Raw genomic sequence first — 22,748 nt, forward strand, 5'->3', positions numbered from 1 at the left:
GCAATCCTAGCATCTGACGGAGGCCTGGGGCTTTAGCAAAACCGAAATATCAGCCTTGCAATGCAAAAGTAATGCCTCTTGGTTTGAGAAAGCAATATGAAATGATACTGTTTTGTAATGCCATGGCAGCTCAGTTGCTATTTGTTCTTCCAGCCTCTCCCTGTGGATACATCGAAGAGACAGATCCAAACATGTAGCTGTGAAGCACAGTGGTGACTTAAGATTGCTGTTTTCTGTTTCTCAATGGGCATAAAATTCAGTAAGTACCTCACTTGCATCAGTGCTTCTAGAAATCCCACTAAATAGTTATCTAGAAAATATCTACAATTTCTAATGACAGAAATGTCTGGCTTTGTGTTTTGATACTAATTGTTCTTTTAAAATGGTTTTCCAAATTAGGCTAGAAAAAGTAGCATATTTACAGGAAGAACTAGGACACTTTCTTCACAGTATAACATTGTTCCTTGAAAGTAATTCTTAAGTTTGAATTGCTTTAAAAATAGTTTACAGAAAAAAAAAAAAAAAAAAAAAGACATAAGAACTAAAGAGGGAAAGAGCAGTTACAGTGGGGATTTTTGGAATGTCACAATTAGATTATGTTTTAAGGATTTTTTTTTTTCCTGGAACCACTTTTTTCTGCGCAGCTTCTTGAGGTAGCCTTGTAAAAATTCCCTCAGAAAACTGATATTAGGGAAATACTAATAATGTGTTTTCTGTGTCTTACAGTGTAGAAGCTCATTGTAGAGCAATATTTTGAGGTACAAGACACACCTTGGATTTGTATCTGTTTAAAGGCTGGCTTGATCAGTATTAATTCCAACACAGAATTAAGTCTACTGAATATTTTTTTTTGACATGCCTTTGTGTGCTTTCTGTCATCTTGTGAAATAAATTGTCAGAAGTTACCAAGACAATGTGGTTTATTGCAGAGAGCTAAGAATGATCTTATAGACTGGAATGTCTGAGAAATAAGCAAGACCATTTTGAAGTTTATTAGTTAATACAATATTATACCTAGGCAGGTCTGTCCCATAATCACAGTCTTACACGTTGAAAAATGGCATGCCCCTTTGCTCCATGTTAATGCCAAGATAAAATTATCGTAGACCCCAAACAAACAATTCCCTAACACAGCACTTGGAAGATTTGAAGTTGTCTTGAGAAGTAGTTTTGTTATTTCCTGGGAATCAAACAGTGTCTATCACTGATCAATTACAGCCTTACTGTGCTAGAAAAATCTCATTGAAAAAAAAAAAAATCACAGCTTTTTTGAAACTCTTCCCAAAGGACTCTAGATTTCACATGCTTGTATCCCATCACACATGGGCTCACAGTGGGGGCTCTGCACTCAAGCACTCACTGTGCACCAGCCCAGTATCATGAAAACTTTCTCTCCTTTGATGTGATCCCCATGTAGTTCTTGTGTGTTTTACATTTGCCGGTGCAGTCCCTTCTCACATGACCTGTTAATGTCAATCTCATATTTTGATTGTCAGACATATGTGTGTAATAGGAAAGTAAGTTCTACAGGAAGACCTACTATATTTTATGAAACGTACCGATGTAGCCAAAAACCTTTGGGCTCACCGCTCCAGTATATCCTAGGGTGTGTATATAAATCGGTTGTTCTGCAGGAGGACAAGACATGGGTCTCGTTGGCTGCTATTGCTTTGTTGTTTTCACCATTGCAAGATCTGGGTCAGATGGTAAAATAAACCAGCTGAAACATAGATGGGGGAAGCATTTGGTGGAGCAGAACTGCTCAGTCTTCCCAGCAACTGGTGCCTACCAGAGCACTCTCCGATTAGTCAGCATTCTTGTTCTGCTCCTGCAGTGGTTTCCACCTCTACAGTATCAGACTCTGCTTCATGCAGTAAAATCACTAGCTAAACTTCTCGACACAGCTTTGCTGAGGGAACAGTGATGGATATACTATTTTTGGTGATTTATGCATAATTTAAAATGAGCTTTAAATCATAAATGTTGTTAACAGGTCCCTGTGACGAAGGTGAAAAGATGCTAAAGATCTGGTATTCTTTCCTGCTGTGTTTGCTGTCCTTACAGCTTGAAGCTAATCCTGGTCTCAAAGTGCAGATTACTCAGAAAGGGCTGGACTATGGTATGTGTGATGTCACCATAAGTTAATTTACAATAAATATTTTTTGCACAAAAAGTAATTTCTTAATAGAAGTGCAGTGTAAAAAGAAGGTCCAGAAATGTTGAAATAGAGCAAATTATTTTCATCTCACACCAAGGGTCTCTTGTCTCCATGTGTCTTCTCTCGCTAGTTCCTTTCCTTTTTGCACACCCTAGATGTGAATTTATCTTTGCATTAGTGTGTGCATTCTCATACAGCCCAGTCAGTTGTATGAGAGTACACTCCTCATATTGATCTACTTTCTTAGAACCAGAATTATGTGGTTGTATAACTGCTTCTTTTTAAAAAATGTCAAAAACTCCATTAAAAGTGCTATATTTATTGAAGATAAGGAAGATATGGCTGGAAAAAAAATGAAAGAATGAAGAAAATCCATACTGGGTCTCACAGTTGTACTCTCATTCCTCCATTTGGGTGAGACAGCATCTACATCTGCCATTTCCTTAGACAATCTAGTAACTATCTGCCACATCCACAGTATATTTTTCTTGCTCTTTGTATTCCTGCTAGTTCTCACTGTTTGTTACCCAAGACTCACTCCATGGGTGTGGAGGACATCAAGTACAATTTCAATTGTTTACAGAATTAATATTAATAAGAAAGGTTAACAAGGCACAGATTCAACAAAGGCCAGGTCATGCAAAGGATTAATTTTCATTTATGTTCTGAACATGCTGACAGGTAGACAATGGACTTGTGAGATGAAAAGTAAAAGCTAAGGGTTTATAACTCTGAGATGAAAGCAAGGATCAGGTCCACTTACTTCTATATATGAGCATTGTTTTAAAGGCTTTTGAGGAGTTGGGAAGTGCAAGGCAAACATCAGTCATTTAAAACACAACTAATCTCCATACATTCCTATGGCACACAGGAATTAGCTCTCTGGGGATCTCTCAAGCCTTTAGAAATCAGAATTCCTGGTATTTCTTTAGTGTGAGCCCAGCAGAGCTGTGTGGATGTTCACCACAGCATTTTGAGCGCTGGAGGAAGAGATGGAGCTTGGTCACCCCTGTGTTTGGGATAAGAAGAGGCAGTAACTGTGCCCCTCCCAAAGGTACTTAGTATCTCCCACTTGAGGAGGATGGCGCCTCTCATGTCTTTCAATGAGATTTGAAAGCTGAGGCAATAGATCCTGGCTGCTACCTGGGCTGACCAGCTGCCTTCATTTACAGTCACGAGGGAGCTTGTGGGTACTCCTCTCAGACAGAGCTCATATTTTGCTTTGGAGGCAAGAATGCCCAGGGAATCATCACTTAGCCTGTTTGCTGAGACAAAACATAAATACTCAGAAATGGGAAGGGAACATTTAAAAGGATTGGGCTTAAACCTCGAACGACTTCCAGTATACAAACAACAATACAGGTAGTTCTGTATTTGACAATTCAGATGCACATGATGGCACTTTTTATGTAAGTAAGGACTAAGCATAGAGGTCACATTGCTACTTCTTAATTAACTTTGCCATTCAACAGATATGAGTCAATCTGAGGTAAAACTGATGACCAAGTGTTTCCCAAGGCTACCCACATTGTGAGTGAAATGAGGGAAGTATAACAGTTTCAAAAACCTAAAAAGAGTTGTAGAATAAAAGATACAACTTTTCATAAGTGACCATCTGGATCTTGAGTGAAATGAATTGTATGTGAGGCGAATGGAGGTTATAATATAATAGCTGGAACTAGGTCCAGGTAAAGGTTTAAGAATCAGAGATTTCTGAGCAAAATGTTACAAGTACTCAAATTATTTGGCACTCTCTTTGGGTACCAGAACCCTATCTGAAAAGATTCCCTTGTCCCTTTGTAGGCAAGACAATTGGGATGGAACTCCTGAAGGAAGCAATACTGAAAGAGACCTTCCCAAGCTGGAGTGGGCAGGAGAGCTTTGCATTTGTTAAAGTCAACTACAGAATTTCAAGGTAAGTGGAGGGAATGTGGAGGAGGGAAATACTGGAAGGAAATAGAGGAGGAAGTACATAAGTAAGTAGAGGAAATACATTTCAAAGCACTAGAATGAAACAGCCTATTCTTTGTGTGTTTGTGTCATAGCAATGTCAAGGAGGATTTCTTTCCTTGTCCAACACACAAGATAGGGCACTAATAATTATGTAGCTTTTTTCGTGTTGTTCAGTGTAAAACAACCCTATTGCTGCCTGAACACAGTTTCATTTTATAAGTACTTTCCTTTACCACACCCCAGGGTGAGCTTTAGAGAGCCTCGGAATGAATGCCTGGGCCGTTTTCTTGACTTGTTTCAAAGTCTGGGGCAACACAGAAATAAGCCTATAAAGCTTATGACTCCACAGAGGAAGAGATGGGGAAGAGGTGACATTGCTGACAACCTGAAACCATGAAGAACCTGTAGTAATGAAAAAAAAACTTGTTTGTATTTGGTGAGAAAAAGGAGGCAATGGGATAAGGTGAAAATGTGAGCGTCGGGATATTATATCTGGGCTGAGAAAGATGAAAGGGCAGGAAATATTACTTTTACGGAAGATTTTTGAATAGATTTACAAAAGGTGAAATAGGAAAAAAAAAATCTAGGGAGCACCAGAGCAAGGGTTGAGAGAGGCTGGGAAATCCCTGTCCTTGGAGATGCCCAAGACTCTGTTGGGCAGGGTCCTGAGTTGGCCCAGCCTTGAGCAAGAGATTGGACCAGATGATCTCCCGAGGTCCCTTCCAACCTACATTATTCTATGTTTTTCAAAATCCCAGTTTATTCTCCTAACCATAGTCCTTGCAATTGGCCATCTTCCCAGGGGGTAATTTGATTTAGTTCACTGAAAAGAGGATTACTAAAGGTGGCCTTACTGCTGCCTAAGATGTTACTGGAAAATTACATTTTAAGTAAAAGTAGTTGGTGCATTCTGCCCCAACAAAACTAATGGAAGGGATTGGACAATTAGATTAAAGGCAATTATTTCAAGAGATTTCTGCCAGATATCAGGAAACAATGAAGCATGTGAACGGTATGATAAGATTGCAGTTGATATCTTTACAACGTTCAGCTCAAGTCAACCTTCCCAACCCCCCCAAGACAATACCCTGTAGTATCAGAAACATTTGTTTTGGCAGGGAAAAATTTAAGCAAGATTTTGTTTTGAGAAATGGAGCTTCTCAAGGATCCTTTGCTGAGATAAGGGAGGAGGAGACCGAATGAGGGAAGAGGGACTCTGATGTTTTTCTTCTAGTAAATGCTAGTGTTCCAACAACCTGGATTTATTTATAAATGTACCATCTGGTTTCGATGCAAAGACTTATTTCCCTTCTGCAGGCACATGTCACTTTGAGGAGCTTGTTCTCCCTAGAGGAACCTTTTTTTTTTTTCTTTTTTTCTTCAGCACATCCTTTTTCCCCTGAACAGATGCTAAGGATTCCTTTTTCCAAAGATGCTACTCAGTATAATGGAGCACGTGTCTCTCTTCCCTAAAATTTATAAGACTCAGTCATTCCTGAGAAATAGCATAATTAGAACTCCTTCTCACCCTTTTGACATGCAGTCTAATATCCTCCTTTCTGTTTTCTATAGGCTCAGAATTAATGCTGTAGATTTCCCAGAAACTTCTGCGTCCTTCATTCCTGGCACTGGCATTAGTTTGTCAGTGGCACGGGCTTCTGCTACTATCAGTGCAGACTGGGGATTGAAAACGTGGCTGCTGTAAGTATTGTATGGTGTGAGAGGGGGTGTCTGGGAGAACAAAACTGGGATCACAATTGAATTTGTGAAATTTAGTTATTAATATATTTTTTAGGTCAGATATGCTTTATCATTTATCAACAATTTGTTTGGATAAACTTCTCAAGAAAAAAAAATTCCCCGTCAGCTAATGCTTTCTTTTGTAAAAGATTTCCCCCCCTAAGGTTGTCTCTTTGGGAAGTATGAGGTTGAGTACCTGTTAATTTGCTCGGCTTGTCCAGAGTGTATGTTACACAAATATTTAGGATCACAGAGTTTCCAGTAACAATATTTGTTACTTTCTGTGTACTGTATTCCTGAAAGGTTGACTATAACTAAGTATATATATGCCAGTACTACTGTATATTATTTTGAAAGAGTTTCCATTTAAAGGGGGGTACTATTGCAATGCTGAACATTCAGATATTAGGAAATTCCAGATCCAAGTTGTCTTGATTTCATGAGCAAGTGCAGTTTATTGTCCATAATGATACGACCACATACTCCTTTTTCCACTTTTTTCTTACCTCAGCATTTTTGCTGCAGATTTTTAATATAATATTCTAGATTTTCAATTTATTCAGGTGAGGAGGAAAAGCTTACAGGATATCAACAAACTTGCAAAGTGCTAATCTCAACGTTTTGGGTTAATGGAGTAACTGTCAACAGCAGTTGGTGTTTCCCTATTTATGAGCCATATTGCACAGAAAGATGAATCACCAGACTGACAGTTCACAGCGTGTCCTGTTTTCAAAGGAGCACAGACACCCAGTTCTGCTTTCAATATAAGGTATCAGTGGCCAGGAACCACTGTCAGTGTGGCCTCAGCCTGCCTCTGTTCCTTCTGGCATACCAGTATTGTAAGTAAAAAGACACTGAGTTCAGCAGGGCAGATCAACTGTTCCCAAACACGAAGCCGCCTTCCCTCTTGGTGAAGCGTGAGGACCTGAACATAATCTGGAGAGACCCCAGACACATTAAACTCCAAGGACTTCATCCACACCAAGGCAGTCAGGGAGCTGGGTGGGATGCATGGTGGAGATGGTCAAAGCCAGCTTTGATGGAGTTTAGGATGTGAAGGGATTTTCTTGCCTTTTTGAGCGGCAGAGGGACCAGTCTAAGTTCTTCTGTTCAATATTAGGTTCTGTGTGTGGCTGTAGGTTGAAATCTGCAGAACCTCCATTCCCTAGCCCTACCTGTTGCCCTGAGCGTAGAAAAGAGAGCACATCTGAAAAGGACCTTTCCGAGGGAGGCATTTGACAATCCAGCCCTCCTGGGTTGTTCCTATGGTTGATAACAGGTAGATATTACACCACTTTCTAGGCAGTATCTTTGAGTTCCTAGCCTTCACCCTAGACCTCCTCTTCATTGAGTCCCAGAGCACTCTTCCAGTCACAAAGTCTCCTAGGAGGCCTTTTGCTCCCACAGACCCAGAGCTAAGATCCTGCCTCCATGAAGCAGAATTCCTCCTGAAGAAAAGGACTTAAGGATGCAGGAAGGAGGTCCTGACTATCCGGGTGTATCCTGGCCTCCCATGCAGCCTTGAAAGAGAGGAGGAGGCAGAGAACAGGACACTGCTGCTGGAGTGTGGGGAAGGCTGGGTTGGAAGGCATCTCTAAAGGTCATTTTGTGTAGCTTCCAGCTCAAAACAGGGTGATCACCAGACTGGATCTAGTGGATCAGCTATCTAGTGGTGCTGTTTAACCAAGGATGGTTCTGCAGCATCTCTAGATAATTTGTCCAGTGCTGCATAGCCCTCCCTATGAAGGTGTTTTTGCTAATGGCTTATGACTTGGAGTTTTGGTTAGGGACAGGAAAAAGAGGGTCTGAACAGTGGTACTTCTTATTGACAGCAATTTAATGCAAAAGTTGTGGAGGTCCAAATGGCAGTGATGGTAGGGGGAATTTTGTGTGGGGGAATGACACTGCTTGTCTCATCAGAAGTTGGGTATGATTTTGGGTTAGGTTAAGATTTATAACCCATTCTTTACTCTAGATGGTGGAAGCAGAGTCAAACTTGCAGATAGTTTTTTGAATAGCTCCTTTAAAGCAGGCATTTCTTGACTTGTTTTTGTTTTTGTCTGAGCAGAAGAAGCCAAGGAGGAATTACTGTGTCCCTTTCAGGACTGTTTATGGCAGTTGTTTTTGAAGTGTCGCGGGACAGCACAGGACACTTGTCTGTATTGCTGCACAATTGTCAGTTGATCATTAATAGTGTAAAAGTCCGGTTAAATGGAGGATCTAGGTAAGTATAAGAGATTTTCTGATTACTTTGCAGGAAGTATGAGAGATTTTAACAAAAGGACCACCTCTCAAGCACGGATCTGAACAACTTCGCAAGGTTATGAAAAATAAGTTTTTAAAAGCCTGTTTACAAAAACAGACTCCTTTGGTCAGTGTGTAAAGTGCAGATAGTCTACACTTTTCTTTCACCTGTACTGACAAATGGGCTTACCAGACATACTGCATATGCTAAAGAGCTAAAGAGCAGAAGATTGTGAATGGAAATTTGCAGTTATGAAAGTGGATCTAGGCTGATGAAGCATTTTGGCAAAATGACCTACAATTTAAGAGTAAAAGTTTTTATTTCAATGTGGAATATAAAATCCTGGTTGCAGTTCCCCTCATGTTCATTTTGTAGAATGTTTTCATGTCTTATGCAAAACAAAAATGTGGCTAATGGAGCATTTTTTGCTAATAGGTTAACGTGAACCTTCACAACTTTGCAGATGGCCTTCTTGCTAGCAGCCATGACACTGAGAAACACCAGGGTTGGAAACTTGCAAGTTAACAAAAACAATTAATTGCAAAATCTGCTGATCTAATTGACACTGATGCCCTATTTCAAAAAGTTCCATTCTGATCTAGGCTTTTCTAGGGTAGATTATTTGATTATTAGCAAATTTGGATATTCGCTGTATATAGAGCAAATGTTTACATGAGTATATTATCTTTTACTACAGATCAAAGTATCTCATTTTTAAAAGTCTTTTGTTCATTTATTTTCCTCCAGCTGGGTCTATAACTTCCTGTCTGGTTATCTGGAGAAGGCCATTCACACCAAATTGGGTAAAAATGTAAGTCTACAAAGATGGTTTCAGTGAGTGAAGGGCAGGGTTCAGATACAGCCACTGTTTTACTGATTTCTCTCTCTTTTCATATAGCTGTGCCTAGATGTCAAATACAAAATACAAATGTTGGATGCCTATCTTAGAAAGCTTAAGGGTGAGTCTTCAATATCAGTTTTTCGTTAAATAATTTTCACGCTGCTCAGTTTGTAGCCTTTTATTAAACTGAATAAAGTGTTCCTGTATTCATGGTACAAAAAGTAAAGTGCTCCTGCTGTTCTGTGCCTTAGCGTATTCCAGACTCCCACCTAGAAATCTCTTGCATGCATCTTATGTAGAATATGCAGATTTCTTCTGTTCTCCTAGTAAGTCATGTGTAATCTTTCAGCCTACTATGGCTCAGCTCTGTTGTTTTCTTAGATTTTAGAGGTAAAAATTACCATGTTCATCTTTTATGCTCTTGGTTCTGTGAATGCACTAAATTCAGTAATCCACTAAAGAGCTATCAAACATCCCATCCTGCAGTGCAATCCTATCAGATCTCACAAACTTAGTGTATCTTGTTTTGAACTTAAGTTCAAGGAGGTAGCAACATACTGCAGGAGGAGTGTCATACCTGGCATATTTCCATTCGCATCAGTAACAGTTCCTATGTCACTCTTGCAGAAATACTAGGAAAATAGATTATCTATGTTCAAGAAAACATATAAATATGAGATTTTCACTACTCTACTCAATTAGTATCTGTATTTTCTTTTCAAGTATAAGAATATTTATTTGTTGTTTTAACCATTCAAATTCACTAAATCACTGCACCACTGAGGTGGCAAAGTTGGTCCCACTCTTCACTTCTCATTGTGGCCATAACTATTAGCTGCTCCATATTCAGAGGCAGAGTAAGTAGGCTTTTATTTTTCCTAAAATGGCTTGCCAAACACTAGCAGGTATTAGTGAAAACCACAGTAGTCAAGGACAGTGTCTTGTACAGCAAGCACCCAAACTCTCAGGTTAGGTGCAATTTAGTTTGTACTCCCTTATTGAGGAGTTTAGTCTCTAGCAGAGACTGAAAAAGCATCTGTAAAGCAGACTTTACAGATAAAAATTAGCAATCAGACTGAAATTGCATGAGAGAATTTTTCAGGAAAAAAGTCTGTCAAGACTGTCAGACTGTCTGATATAAAGTGCCCTCTGTTGTTTTGAATAAGCATTCTTCAACTTCAATAGATAGGTTCAAAAATGTGCTAATGTCTTTTTTTTTTTCAAAGTATTTTGAAAGCATTTGAAAGTTCAAAGTATTTACCAGTGTTGCATCATAATCATATCGGAGTTGAGGTTTCTTGTACAAAAACATAGCAAAAGAAGTATCTCCTTAGATACTTCCTTAATTCCATAGGGACAGATATATGAAGAACAGATTCAGTGGTGGAACACCAGCAACACAAATCTTAAATTTGGAGGGATCAGTGACTTTTCCAGAAGGAAAGATCTCACTCTTTCCCTCCTATACAATTTCTCTTTTTATTTTCTTCTATCTTCTCCCACCTTTCATCTTCTTCAGATTCATAATTTCCAAAATGCCTTTTCCTTTAGCTAAGCAATAACAGTTTGTGATATGTTTTTGTAATAATGGCTGTTTTGTTTTGTCCATCATTCTTCTAGTCTTAAGCCAGATTGATGCCTTTGCACAAATAGACTATTCCCTAGTTAGTTCTCCAGCAGTCTTCAAATCACACCTTAACCTGGACTTAAAGGTAATTTGCCCTTGATAACCCTGTGTTCTGTCCAAGACGCTTTTGTTTCTCTTTCATGTTAGTTTATTTTCTTTCACTATGGTCTGACTCAGACAAGTCTGTCTACTCTTAATTAGAAGAGCAATATGACCTCTGGGCATTTTGGTCCACAGCTGTTATAGAAAAATAGATATGATTGTTTAATAAATTAGTGGTGTAAAACACTTATCCAATGTTGATATTTAGAATTGTTTTTTTTCAGAGTTGAAGAGGTGCTTCGTAAACATTACAAAGTGCTATTTAGATTCACAGCCCTCCCACTACTGCTCATTCTTTGCCTATTGCCAATGATACATAATTCATGCAGCTACCATTGTAGCTTGCAGCTACCAATGTCTATCACCCAAAAAAGGACTCTTCTCATGGAGAGTCCTTGAGGATCACAGGGCAGTTCCTTTCTCACCTCTTTTTCACCCTCTTTGACAAGAGATATCCCAGCAACGCCCAGCTGTTCCAGCAGCCCAGGCAGTCCTTGTGAGTTAGAACATCCCCATACCTCTCAGAACTGGTTTCAGTTTAGAAAGAGGTGCTAAAGCTTTGGCTCATACCCTCCTTCTCAATTATTTTATTCAGGTGACTTTTACCTTTGAGCAAAGACTTTGCAAGCAAGACATACACACCTTAAGTACAAAGCAATTATTTATCAACTACTCTATCTAGCTAGTACTGAAATGCTACCTCAGGCTAAACTTCAACATGCTCACACCCCTGTTGAGACATCTGGTGTGTGATGAGTCTTTGTCAGGCAGTTATTAATCAGGTAAGAAAGCCTTGGCCTTCACTGGTCCTCAGAACAGGCCGATTCTTCCCTGAAGCAGGAGAAGGAACACGGCATCCAGAGGACTTTTGTAGCGTCTTCTGATTGCAATTCAGAGTAGTCATTCGAATGCTCGAATTTGAACTTTGAAAGGATGGAGACCAAGTATTCTCTGTGACTTCCGTGCCTTTCCAAAAAACAAAAACAAAAGCAAAAATTGAATTTGTTAATTTTTAGGGCATATCACAAAGTTAGTTGTTTACTTCAGGATTTCTTTAATATCAAGCATTTCTTCAGGGTAGGGAGAGAGAATAAAAATGCTTTCTGTTCATCTGCTCTTGCCATAGCCAGTAATTCTGACAGATACTGATTTTATAAGTATAAATATTTAATAAAGACTCTTTACAGGGCACGGTCTATGCAGTAGGAAATCGTAGAGACCCTCCCTTCGTGCCAGCTCCATTTGCTCTCCCAAACCAGGGTGATTCCATGCTTTACCTGGGAGTCTCCAATTATTTTCTTAAATCTGCTTCACTGGCCTACTACAGAGCAGGGGTCTTCAACATCACCATCTCCCGAGAGGTGAGTATAATTTGCAAATGGTAGGATTATAAGTAACAGCAGTGTGGATAGTCAGCAGAGGAGATTCACACATCACTGTGGAGCTCTTGGCCATCTCATAGAGATTTCACTTCTACCACCACATTCATTCTGTACTTCACCTTTTTCTGTAGTCAGAGTCTTTCTCAGGCCTAATTCTGAAGTTCTTGGTAGCTCTAGGCAAAGAATCATAATTATGAATGTAACAGGCTGCATCCAAGCCTTCTTCTGCACAGATTGCAGTGTTGTGTCCAAGCAGAATTAACAGGTGCAACACAAAAAACGGTGTTTTCCTGCAGTCTGCTGAGTAATGACCCACAACAGAAGAACTGGATGTGAGAGAACTATCAGACTTAACAGAGCAGTAGAATGGGATAAGAAGTAGGTACAATAAACCTGAGCACTCAATTGTGGGTGAAGAACATGGAAGACTTTCCCCAGAAATACTTTTTCTACACTGGTTTTGTTAGAAATTTGCCAGAAAATGTTGCTAACTACAAACTTTTGTAGTCAGCAAAGAGGTGACACAAATTTCATTGACTCTGTCACAGAGACCAGCAACAGAGTCTAAATATTTTGACTCCTGCCTCCAACTCATTCACTATATACCATTTAAGAGAGGCCTGAACACAGAAATTAATAAGGATGATGTTTTTTTTTTCTTTCAAAAGATAATGCTTGCTTTCTGTCTAGTATGTACCTCTGAGATGCATCTGTGAGATATCTGTCTCTCTTTTGTCCCAAAGAGCATTGTAGCTTCCCTAAGAATCATTCTGGAGAAAGGAAATACTAAATCAAAACATGGATTACTACCATTAAAATAAATAAATAGAGTATTTTTTTTCAATGAAAAGCTTATTTCCAAGCTGATATGAGATGATCTAATTTCTTTCATTTTGTTTACAGCTTGCAACTGCTTTTAACCTAACCACAGCCCTATTCAAAAAATTTCTTCCTCAGGTAGGTACTTGTATTTGCACGGACGTTTAAGAAAGAGTGGTAACTGTTTTCATGTGGATATTACTTACTATCTGCAAAAGTTTCCAGAAGTTTGGAGGAGACAAGGGAACTGAGCTGGTGTATGATTAGTGGAAGAGTCAAATGCAGCATTCCTCAGAACTCCATGTTTTTCTTAATTTTATATCACCCTGTTCCTTAGTCACCCTGTTCCTTAGTCACCTTAAATGTCAGATTTGTTACCAGGCCCTGAAACAATTCTAAAGACTAAGTGGTAGCCACCTGTGAGATCAGTCTCCCTTTACTCCTCTTAAAAGTTAAGGTACCTCTACTGACAGTAGCCTAACTTCTGTATGCAAAAATACCTCATTTAGGGCTGCTGAAGCTTGGGTTTTTCAGAAGCCTGCCTGTCCTCCAAATTCTTTGTGTGATGTTCATGATCTTTTTCTTTAACATGAATCACTCACTTCCCTCTTTTTCTTTTCGACATAAAGTGCTAATCCCTTCCTTTTGAAACACAGTTTTCAGGAACAGTCTTTATATTATTTCCCCAAACTTGTTCAATATCAGTGGATCTAAAACTTTGTCATTTTTACCATTTTGTAGTTATAATTTGAGGTTGTGTTTTGTTTTTAGATTTATTTTTATTAATTATCAAGAGATTCACATATAGCACCTAATTATGACGCATTCACAGAAACCATAGTTTAAGAGAAATCTCTTCCACAGAAACTCAGCTTTTGACCTCTTTCCTCTTTGAAACTCCACAGATTGCTAGGTACTACGTAGCAGCACATCCAGTGCTACTGAAGCTGATGGCTACATCACCCCCCGAAGTCAGTTTGCAGGCAGATGGATGCAGCCTGCAGATCACTGGCCTTGTGGAAGTATTTGCTGTTCTGCCAAATTCAGCCATGCAGTACATCTTTACAGGGCATATAGTAAGTAATGTAAATTGGAAGGTAACATTCAGGCCTGGGGCTGAACAAATCACACAGTTATCTTCCAGATCCTTTGAAAGTCATACAAGTCAGTACAACATAGAAGGTACATGCCTGCCACAAACATACAGACTGTTCGATTGCATTTGGCAGGGAGGAAATATGCACTAAATAGTGCTGAATTTAATAGACAGGTGCCAGGAGCAAATTATCAAAGCCTTTTTTTTTCCATGTGGAAGTCATTCTTTAGGAAGAATGAATTGTAGCATATGATAAGCTTGATTGTTTGATGTTCAGTCTTCCTAACTCATTTGTTATAAAATAGTTCATTGTGTCTCCAGATATCTGTCATTAGGTTGAAAGTGAACTAGTTATGCTAGCCAAGCAAAGATTTAAATGATCCTAAAGATATGCAGGCAATCAGGGCTGTATTATGCATCAGCTTATGCAATCGTTGTTGCTGGCAGAAAGCAGCAAACTTAAAAAAGATTTCAGTATCTGTAGTGACTAAGTAAAAAGTGTAGATGCTGTGTTCCCAATCACAAAAAGCCTTGTGCCTTTATCTGAGATAGGATGTTGTGTTCTGCACACAGTCACAGAAGACTTTTGTGTTTTTTTCCCTGCAGACAGCTAATACCAGAGCAAATCTGACAGTAACCAAACAGAAGTTGATTATCTCATTACTTCTAAAGAGGTAACCAAGGAAAATTCAGAAAGCAACATGAATGTTTCCTGCAACAGGACACGACAAAATTTCATTGCATCAGCCTCATAGTATTTGTTTTACCACGAGAAAAAGAAAATTAGTTGGCATCTTTCTCACAAAGACTTAAAGATATTCTGACTGGTCCAAATCTTGCAGATGAAATATAATGATATTTTGGAACAGCAGTGTCTGTGCAATATGATACTACCACTTTCTGTAGGTTAAGCAGCATTCCAGATAAGAGCGTTCCATTTACTAGTTATCCTAAAAGCACCAGTTTATATCTGTGCTAATATTGGAGGATGAGATTCAGCAGTTTAGAATAAACCCTGTATCTGTTGCTTTTATGCTATGTCTGAGGCTCATAAACAGAACTGCCACAGTGTAAACACTGCACTGAACTACTGTAGCCAGCTCTTGGCATGCAATATAGCCAGCTCCCTGAATGCCTTTTTGTGAGGGGATGTCTTACAGTCACAGCTCAGGCCCACACATGACCTTAGAAGGAGATAAAGGATTTCTGAAAGATTCCAGTGATTCTAGATCTGATATGTAATAAAAGCTGCTGGGGACTCAAAAAAGCTTTGGCAAAGTCAAATGTGTGAATCAGCATGAAATCAGTGAAAAATTGCAGAAATGAAATTAACAGCAAATGCAAATTCACACCACTGCATAATTTTTTTTTAGGTCCCATTTCTGCACATACTCTAAGCAGCACCATAAGAAAATAATACATTTATTCCTTTGTGTGGATGGTACCAGTCTAGAATAAACACTTCTAGACTGTTTATTTCATATGGCATCACATCTTCAAGCAGTGATTAAGCATAACTTGTGCCTACATCCTTTCTAATGAATCCTCTTCCATTTCTTTCCCTCAGGCTCCAGTTGTCCCTGGTGCACTCCCTTGCCAGGTATTCCGGGGTAAGTTGGTGGCTGCAGTGTCTAGGTAAGGTAGCTCAGCTCTTCAAAGATAGAAAATCATCAGAACTTTGTGCCTGCAGAATTCTTGGTCTGTCCTGGGGATATCATCTGCCACTGTTCGTCTTTAAAATATTATACTCTCTGCTATAGTATACTCTCTGCTTTTCTTTTTCTTTCCAGTAAGGAAAAATACTTCTTGGAGTGTGTTCTGTCATGAGGGACACCAAAACTTACAAAGTTATTACAGCGTAGCATAAATTGCAACAGGGAAAGGGCCTGACTGGGTCCTCATGACCTCGTGAACAAGCTTTCCCAGTTAATTCTCTGTGTTCTGTATCCAGAAGCACAAAGGCAGACATGGGCATAGAGCCTCTTCTAGCTGTTTCTGCAGCCAGCCTGAATTCACAGCTGGACTGAGTAGGCATCGGAGTTGGAGTGACTCCAGAGTCAGATTAAACCCTGTTTCAGGAATTATCACGAATCACTTCAACAAATATTGTAATAGGCAAGCGAAAGAAGGGAATAAAAGAAACACCATGACAATGTTTAGACCATTCACCGCAGACTGAGAGGTGGTCAGTGCAACTCTGCAGCAGCTCCCCTGAAACTGCACCTTCAGTGAAGGCAGGAGGACAGAGCATGAGGACAGAGGCAAGTCTTGCCACTCAGAAAGCAGCACAGTTTGGAGAACTGACTGCTGGAAGCTGAAGTGAAGTTAAACGTATTTCATTTCTATAGCTGAAGTTGAGCCTGATGCTTACATAAAGTAAAATAATAATAATAATAATAATAATAATAATAATAATAATAATAATAATAATAATAATAATAATAAAAGACTTCTATTTAAAGTATTGTAAGAAAGATGGACACCTTGTTGCAGTGTATGTTTTGCATCATCTAGCTGCAGATCAGAAAAAAAAAATCTTCTACTTGAGGTTTTCTCTGCCAAGTTGTGATCTTTTTGAATGTGACTCCACCTGTAGCTCTCTCTCTCTTCCTCTCAAGCTGCAATCCCACAGGCATCAAGAAATAATCACCATATGTATTTTCCCCCTTACAGCAGATCTCACTGGTGGAGGATTTTCTGTCTTATGCTTTGCAGAGTGTAGTGATCCCAGTAATCCATGGTAAGGATTGTGGCCCATTACTTGGCATAGTTGGTGGGAAAGAGAGGCTGGAGCTAAAAAAAGGAGTCTCCAACTTTAACAACTGTGTTATGGGAGATTTTCTGTCATTTGGCTATGACTGGATGTATTTATGTTGTGCTGGCCTTACAGTTTGGTCACAAAATCACCTGAACCAGAGGCTGGGGCAGAGCATGTCTCAACTTTCTTCGAAACCCTGTGCTTGGGTTTCCTTCCCACTGGATGTAGCATGAAGGCAGAGCTGGGACACACCTGTCTCGGGATTGACATGGAGCCAAGCCATGAGCAGAGAATGTCCCGAGCGGGGAAGCTCAGAACCGTGCCTGCATCTTGGGGTCCAGGGTCTGCCTGTCACATCATCCCTTTCCTCTGCTACTGTCCTCCCGCTGCTGCCTCAGGCAGGACAAAGAGGAGAATCAGTCTGTGGGATGCAGGAGGAGAGAGATGGTGAAAAATCAGGGGAAATTAAGGGGGAATTCACAAGCATATATGAACAGGGAAGAGTGCAGGCAGTTCCAATAAGGTTAAAGAGGGTCAAGGAGATGGCTGCAGGAGATGAGCTATTGATGAGGAGAAAGGAAGGGGGATGGACGGGACGAATGCAGAAGTCAGATGTCTAGAAAAGCAAATAGGAATAAAGCTGAGGTTTAATCCAGGAAAGTAGGGATGGATGAGAATAAGACAAACCAACAGGACAAGAGAGAATTGGATAGAGAAGCAAAAGAGAGAGAGCAAGTTAGGTGGGGGAAAAAACAGGAATCAGAATGTGTGGGTACGTACCTGGAGAGGAGCAAAGGCAAATAGATGCCAGTGTTAGACAGCTGGGAAGAGCATGGTACTTTTTGTTTCCCACAGGACTTTTTGTGCTTTAACAAAAATGAATAGTAGCTGCCTTCCAGAGGCAAGATGGTGGCTTTTTAATTGGAAATTGTAAAGTACATTGAGTTCCTATTGAAAGAGGCTTCTGAAGCGCAAGTGTTTCATTATTACATATAGATGTGTTTATATTTGTCCCTTTTAAGATAAACTAGGAAAAGGATTTCCTCTTCCTAAGTTGGCCCACACTATCCTCGTCAGACCTGTAATAAAAATGAATCAGGTAAGAATCCCCATTTCTTGTTAAACCATGTTGTTTCATTTTCAAACCTATGAATTTACGTGAGTGCGACTGTGCTGGGTGGCTCAAAGTGTAGCTAATAGTAAAGCTTGATTATAGACTGTATGTAAATTCTAAACTCTGGATCAAAAATGAGCTCCTCTGTGGATTTGAGCAGTAGTAGGTTATAAAGGATCCCTCACTCTTTGGAGAATCTTAGCAATACAGAAACACCATGGGGACAGCTTTGCTATGCCCAGCAGGCCTGAGGAGCATTGAGAGATTGAGTCCTCCCTATTCTAACAGTCTTATAGTGTAAGAAAACTCATGGGCAACCTGAGTGCTGTTGTGGTAACTGGTACCTAGCCTTTTGGAGGGTTATTTTACACTAGAGACCGTTTTTTTATCCTAAAGTCAACTAAAATTCATGAGGCATAAATCTACCCTTGTCCCTTGGAATCTAGCCCCAGAGTACTGACCGTGAATATATTCACCTGAAAATTAAAGTAATTTTACATGTTCTTCTTTCCTCAGGGTCATCTGGTGATTTCCACTGATGTTCACTACAAACAAAAGGCAGGGGAAGATGGGGACCTTCACAGTCGCTCTTAGTGTCCTTTAACATTTGAGCTTTAATAACAGAAATGAAGTCTGTCTTCTACTAGCTTGTAGGGAGTAGATGCTATAAGATTAGATGCTGCCTTTTGGCCCTTCTTTTTAATGTTTTAGTAGAGACTTTTAACTTTGCACCAAATGCATCTGCTGCTTTTCAGCAGAGTGGGAGTGGCTGGCAAATTGATAGGGGTGTCCAAAGTCTGATGTGTGACTGCTTCTTCTTACTTGGGTTATAGACACCAACTGCTACTAATTTTAGGGACACGTTCTTGCATTATTCAACTTATCTCTATTAGTTTTAGCAAGGTTTCGTGTACACAATGAGATCTTAATCTCGATGCGTAAAAAATTCACAGCTTTTCCATAGATACTGTGTGTGGCACATTATGAAATGCAGTGAATGATTTAGGTTTTTTTCTCCCAATATCTAATCACAGATTTTCCCTTTCGTTTTATTACCATGTACCTCCAAGAAGAGTCTGGCTCCATCTTCTATACATTCTCCAGTCAGGTAGTTGTAGACAGCAATAAACCTTCTAGTCTGCAAGATGAATAGACCCAGATCTCTCAGCCTCTCTTTTTACGTCATGTTCTCCAACCTCCAGCCTTCTTGGTTGGACTTGCTTCTATATATCTACATCCTTTTTTTTTTTTTTTTTTTTTTTTTTTTTACTGGGGAGCTCAAACTGGACAGAGCACTCCAAATGCAGTCTTACAAGTGCTGAATAGACAGGAAAGATCACTTCCCTGGACCTGGTGGCCACACTGCTGCTAATACAGCCCAGGAGGTGGTCAGGGGCCTTTGCTGCAAGGCCACACTGCTGATTCCTGGTCAATTTGTCCACCTGGACCCCTAGATCATTTCCTGCAAAACTGCTTCCTAAACAGTCAGCCCCAGCCTTTACTGCTGAATGGGGTTATTCCTTCCCAGATGCAAGATTTATTGCTTGCTCTTGGTGAATTTCAAGAGATTTCTGTCTGCCCATTTCAGCCTGTCCAGGTCCCTCTGACTGCCCTCCGTTGCATTGACTGCTCCACCCAATGTGATGTTATCCCCCAACAAGCTGAGAGTGCATCTTGTCCCTTCATCTAGATCCTCAATGAAGGCATTAAACATTCTTGGTAAGGAACCCCACTAGCTACTGACCATCACATGGGCTTTGTACTGCTGATGAGAACAGGCCTGCCTGGCTCAAAATTCCATGCACTTTATCCAGCCCATATCTCACCAATTTAGTGATGAGACTAAGGCAGACTGCGTCAAAGGCCTTGCTGAAATCAAAGTATATGACCATCCTCAGCTCTCCGCTTGCTTGGCCACAGTGCCTGTCAACTCATCATGAAAAGCAATGAGTTTGGTCAGGCATGATTTGTTCTTGGTAAATCCATGTTGAATGCTCCTAGTTACCTTCCTTACTCCTTTTGCTACCAGTATATTCACAGAAACTTTTCTGGCTGCCTTTCACCTCCCTTCCTAGTTTCAATTCTGGCTGACCTTTGGCTTTTCTGACTTCATTCTTACATGTGCAGGCAATGTCTTTATATTCCTTTCAAGTAGCTGGTCCCAGGTACTTGAACTTTTGTGAACTTCCATTTTGCATTTGAGCTCAGTCAGGATATCCGTGCTTATCCATACTCACCTTCTGCCCCGCTTGGTCAAGGCACAGAGGGGTGAGGAGGGAGAAGCTAGTAGCTATCAGTCTAATTTCGAAGTAGCCCTTGAGCATTTGGGATTTGGAGGAGCCACTAGTGTTGGTGGGTAAAACATCCTCCAGTCTGCCCCCCTTCCGTGAGCATTTCTATGGGATTGGTTCAGAGACAATATAGGAGGTTTTTCACAAGGCAAGATCATATCTGCTTTGACATTCCTATCCTCCTTATTTCTTTTTTAATTCTTTTCTCATTTTTTTAATGACTGTCCTTCACTGAATTTGTAAATAGGGTTTGGGGTTTTTTTACACCCTAGAATAATCCAGTCACATTTTTCTTTGTATACATGAAAAGTTAACTCCTGTTCATTCTGATCTGGTGTTGTTCCCTAGTTGATAGAGCAACAGAAACCACTCATGTCCCCCAGTCTGCTGCAGGCTGGAGCGCACGGAGAAAGGGGAGACCCGAGGAAGGGGAACAGCCAGCCTGCTGCTGGTGTGCAGCAACAGGTTTCTATCTATTGCCATGCTGATGAGCTAGTTGGGTTTCTTGTAAGTGTGGTACAGAGGGTGATGTGGTTAAAGGCCCGTAACATACAGATGGGAGCAAATGCTTGGCAGCTCAAATCAGAAAATCGGAATAAAATATTGCTTTCAGCGTCTCTTTGTTACATCTTGAAAGGTGAAGAATTTGGATTTAGAAATAATTTGTGTTTAAATGTGTTATCAGAATGTATCTGTAAACAGAAACTTGGGTTTTGCTGCTATATTTGTGCAAACAAATGATGAAGCTGTTCTGGAAGCTTCAGTCTGCCTTTGTTAACTTTTGCTGAAAGTTTTATCTAAACTCCTGGGTGGTATTCCATTAGAAGAACCATAAAATGTTAAAAGGATATGATGAGGACAACATTAAGATAACTTCCATACGTTTGGGCGTTTGTAAATCTTGGAAATCTATGTGGGTGGAAACACTGGAGCTTTACCCTTGCTTTGACAGAGCTGAAGGACTTGGGCAAAAACAAAAAAAAAATTAAAGAAGAAATTTAGGTAGCTGAGGGTGTGATATTTATTCAACTTCAGTTATCAAAGATATAAATAATAGAATGATTGTGCATGTGACTCCCCAAGGAAACAATTAAATTTGTGTATGGTCTGAGTATTTGTTGACTGACTGACAACTGTCTCTGCCCTTTTCTATTCATGGATTGCACAATGAAATGACTCAGATTATCCAGTCAAGTTTACGAGGTCTGAGAGAATTTGCCTAGATTACACAGGAGCTAATTGATTAAATCACCTCTTTGACAAGCCAAATAGTACTGTTTAGCTGAAGGATAAGTAAATACTGCTGCTTAGCTGAAAGATAAGCAAGCAGAAGAAACAGAAAAATATTAACTCCAAGGATCTGATATACATATTCATGGTTCACACTGTATCCTGAACAATTTCAGAACAGATAGACCTGGTTTGTTGTTTTCCATATGTTTGTGCTAACAGCCATACATCCATTTGTTCTTTCATATTCACCCCTATGAATATTAGTCCTGCGGAACTATTGAAATCAAGTTTCTGTCAAGCTTTCCTCTCAAGCCCTTCTGAAAAGTCAGTGGGGATGTGTCATGCTACAAGGGCACAAATAAACATGGCAGAGCTCAGCCTCCTAGCACCTGAACATGCAGTAGTGTACCCTGCCCCCCTGCCTAGCCTGAAGTGAAATTAGACTGATAGATTTATCCTGGGACACCCAAAATACTTTGGGCCATAGTTAGCCAAGAGACCACTCCCTGTGTGATATTGCTGCAAACAGAGGCAATCGGCTGTCCTCAGCCTCACAGCTCTTCCCTTTAAAAGAGAGGGTCTTGGGTGCAGGGGGGTTTCCCTGCAGCATCCTAAGCCCTGCACTCCGTCACGGCAGGCTCATCTCTGCAGCTCTCAGGGGAGAGGTAAGAAAAAAAGTACTTGGTTCATGGCTGTGCTTGGCTGTAGAGTGATTTTGTCAGGAAGGAGTAGCAGTAGCCAAATTTCACTAATTTTAGAGATTTTAAATTACAATAGCTATATCTCAGTAGAAAGCATTCTATCCAAATTTGGTATTTTATTTTTACTCTATATCTAAAGCAGGTTTTTCATTCATCTCTCAATTTCTATTGAATAAAACTAAGGAGAAGATGTTATTCTTACTAAGAGGCAAACGTGTTCCATGATACTATTCAAAACTGTATTTTACATGGAAATTATGCTGATTTTATCTCAGAGTTTTGCAGTATTCACTGCCAAAGTTATGCTTATGACTGAAAACATTTTAGAGGTTTGTGGTGGTTTATTGTTTCTAATAGATAATGTAATGGGTAAAAAAAAAAGCTATTCTAGAAACATTTAAAAAGTTAGAATAATTCAAAAACCTTTCAGGAGTTAGGGGAATGTTTTATACCTATAGATGGTCTCATGAAGGCTCCCTCTCATCTACCTCGATATCAAATCCCTGTGATAACTAGAGATTTTGTACATGGAAGTAATGCCAGAAAAGACATTCCCAATTTCAGCTGTCCATAATGCGGTTTGTCTGTCACAAGGAAAGCCATCACTGGGTGACCTGCCTCATGCAGTGAACCTCAGATAACTGATAACTGCACAGAGGCCTCTTCCCAACTGGCTGTTCTCTGGTTT

At 39.9% G+C, this 22,748-nt stretch overlaps 1 protein-coding gene across 1 annotated transcript; it reads left to right on the forward strand.

Moving 5' to 3' along the window:
- The first annotated feature begins 1,999 nt into the window (after nucleotides 1-1,999).
- LOC104575181 (BPI fold-containing family C protein) lies at nucleotides 2,000-18,509 on the forward strand. The gene is made up of 15 exons (XM_088535340.1): nucleotides 2,000-2,119; nucleotides 3,962-4,073; nucleotides 5,684-5,812; nucleotides 7,920-8,075; nucleotides 8,844-8,907; nucleotides 8,995-9,055; nucleotides 10,558-10,649; nucleotides 11,854-12,027; nucleotides 12,952-13,005; nucleotides 13,773-13,943; nucleotides 14,570-14,637; nucleotides 15,531-15,573; nucleotides 16,637-16,703; nucleotides 17,744-17,820; nucleotides 18,352-18,509. The coding sequence occupies exons 1-15, from the start codon at nucleotides 2,017-2,019 to the stop codon at nucleotides 18,427-18,429; spliced, it is 1,449 nt and encodes a 482-aa protein (XP_088391466.1). The 5' UTR covers nucleotides 2,000-2,016; the 3' UTR covers nucleotides 18,430-18,509.
- The last annotated feature ends 4,239 nt before the right edge of the window (nucleotides 18,510-22,748 follow it).

Source organism: Tinamus guttatus, unplaced genomic scaffold (genome assembly GCF_059628265.1).
Source record: "Tinamus guttatus ecotype Peru unplaced genomic scaffold, ASM5962826v1 Tinamus_guttatus_pri_ptg000039l, whole genome shotgun sequence".
NCBI lineage: Eukaryota > Metazoa > Chordata > Aves > Tinamiformes > Tinamidae > Tinamus > Tinamus guttatus.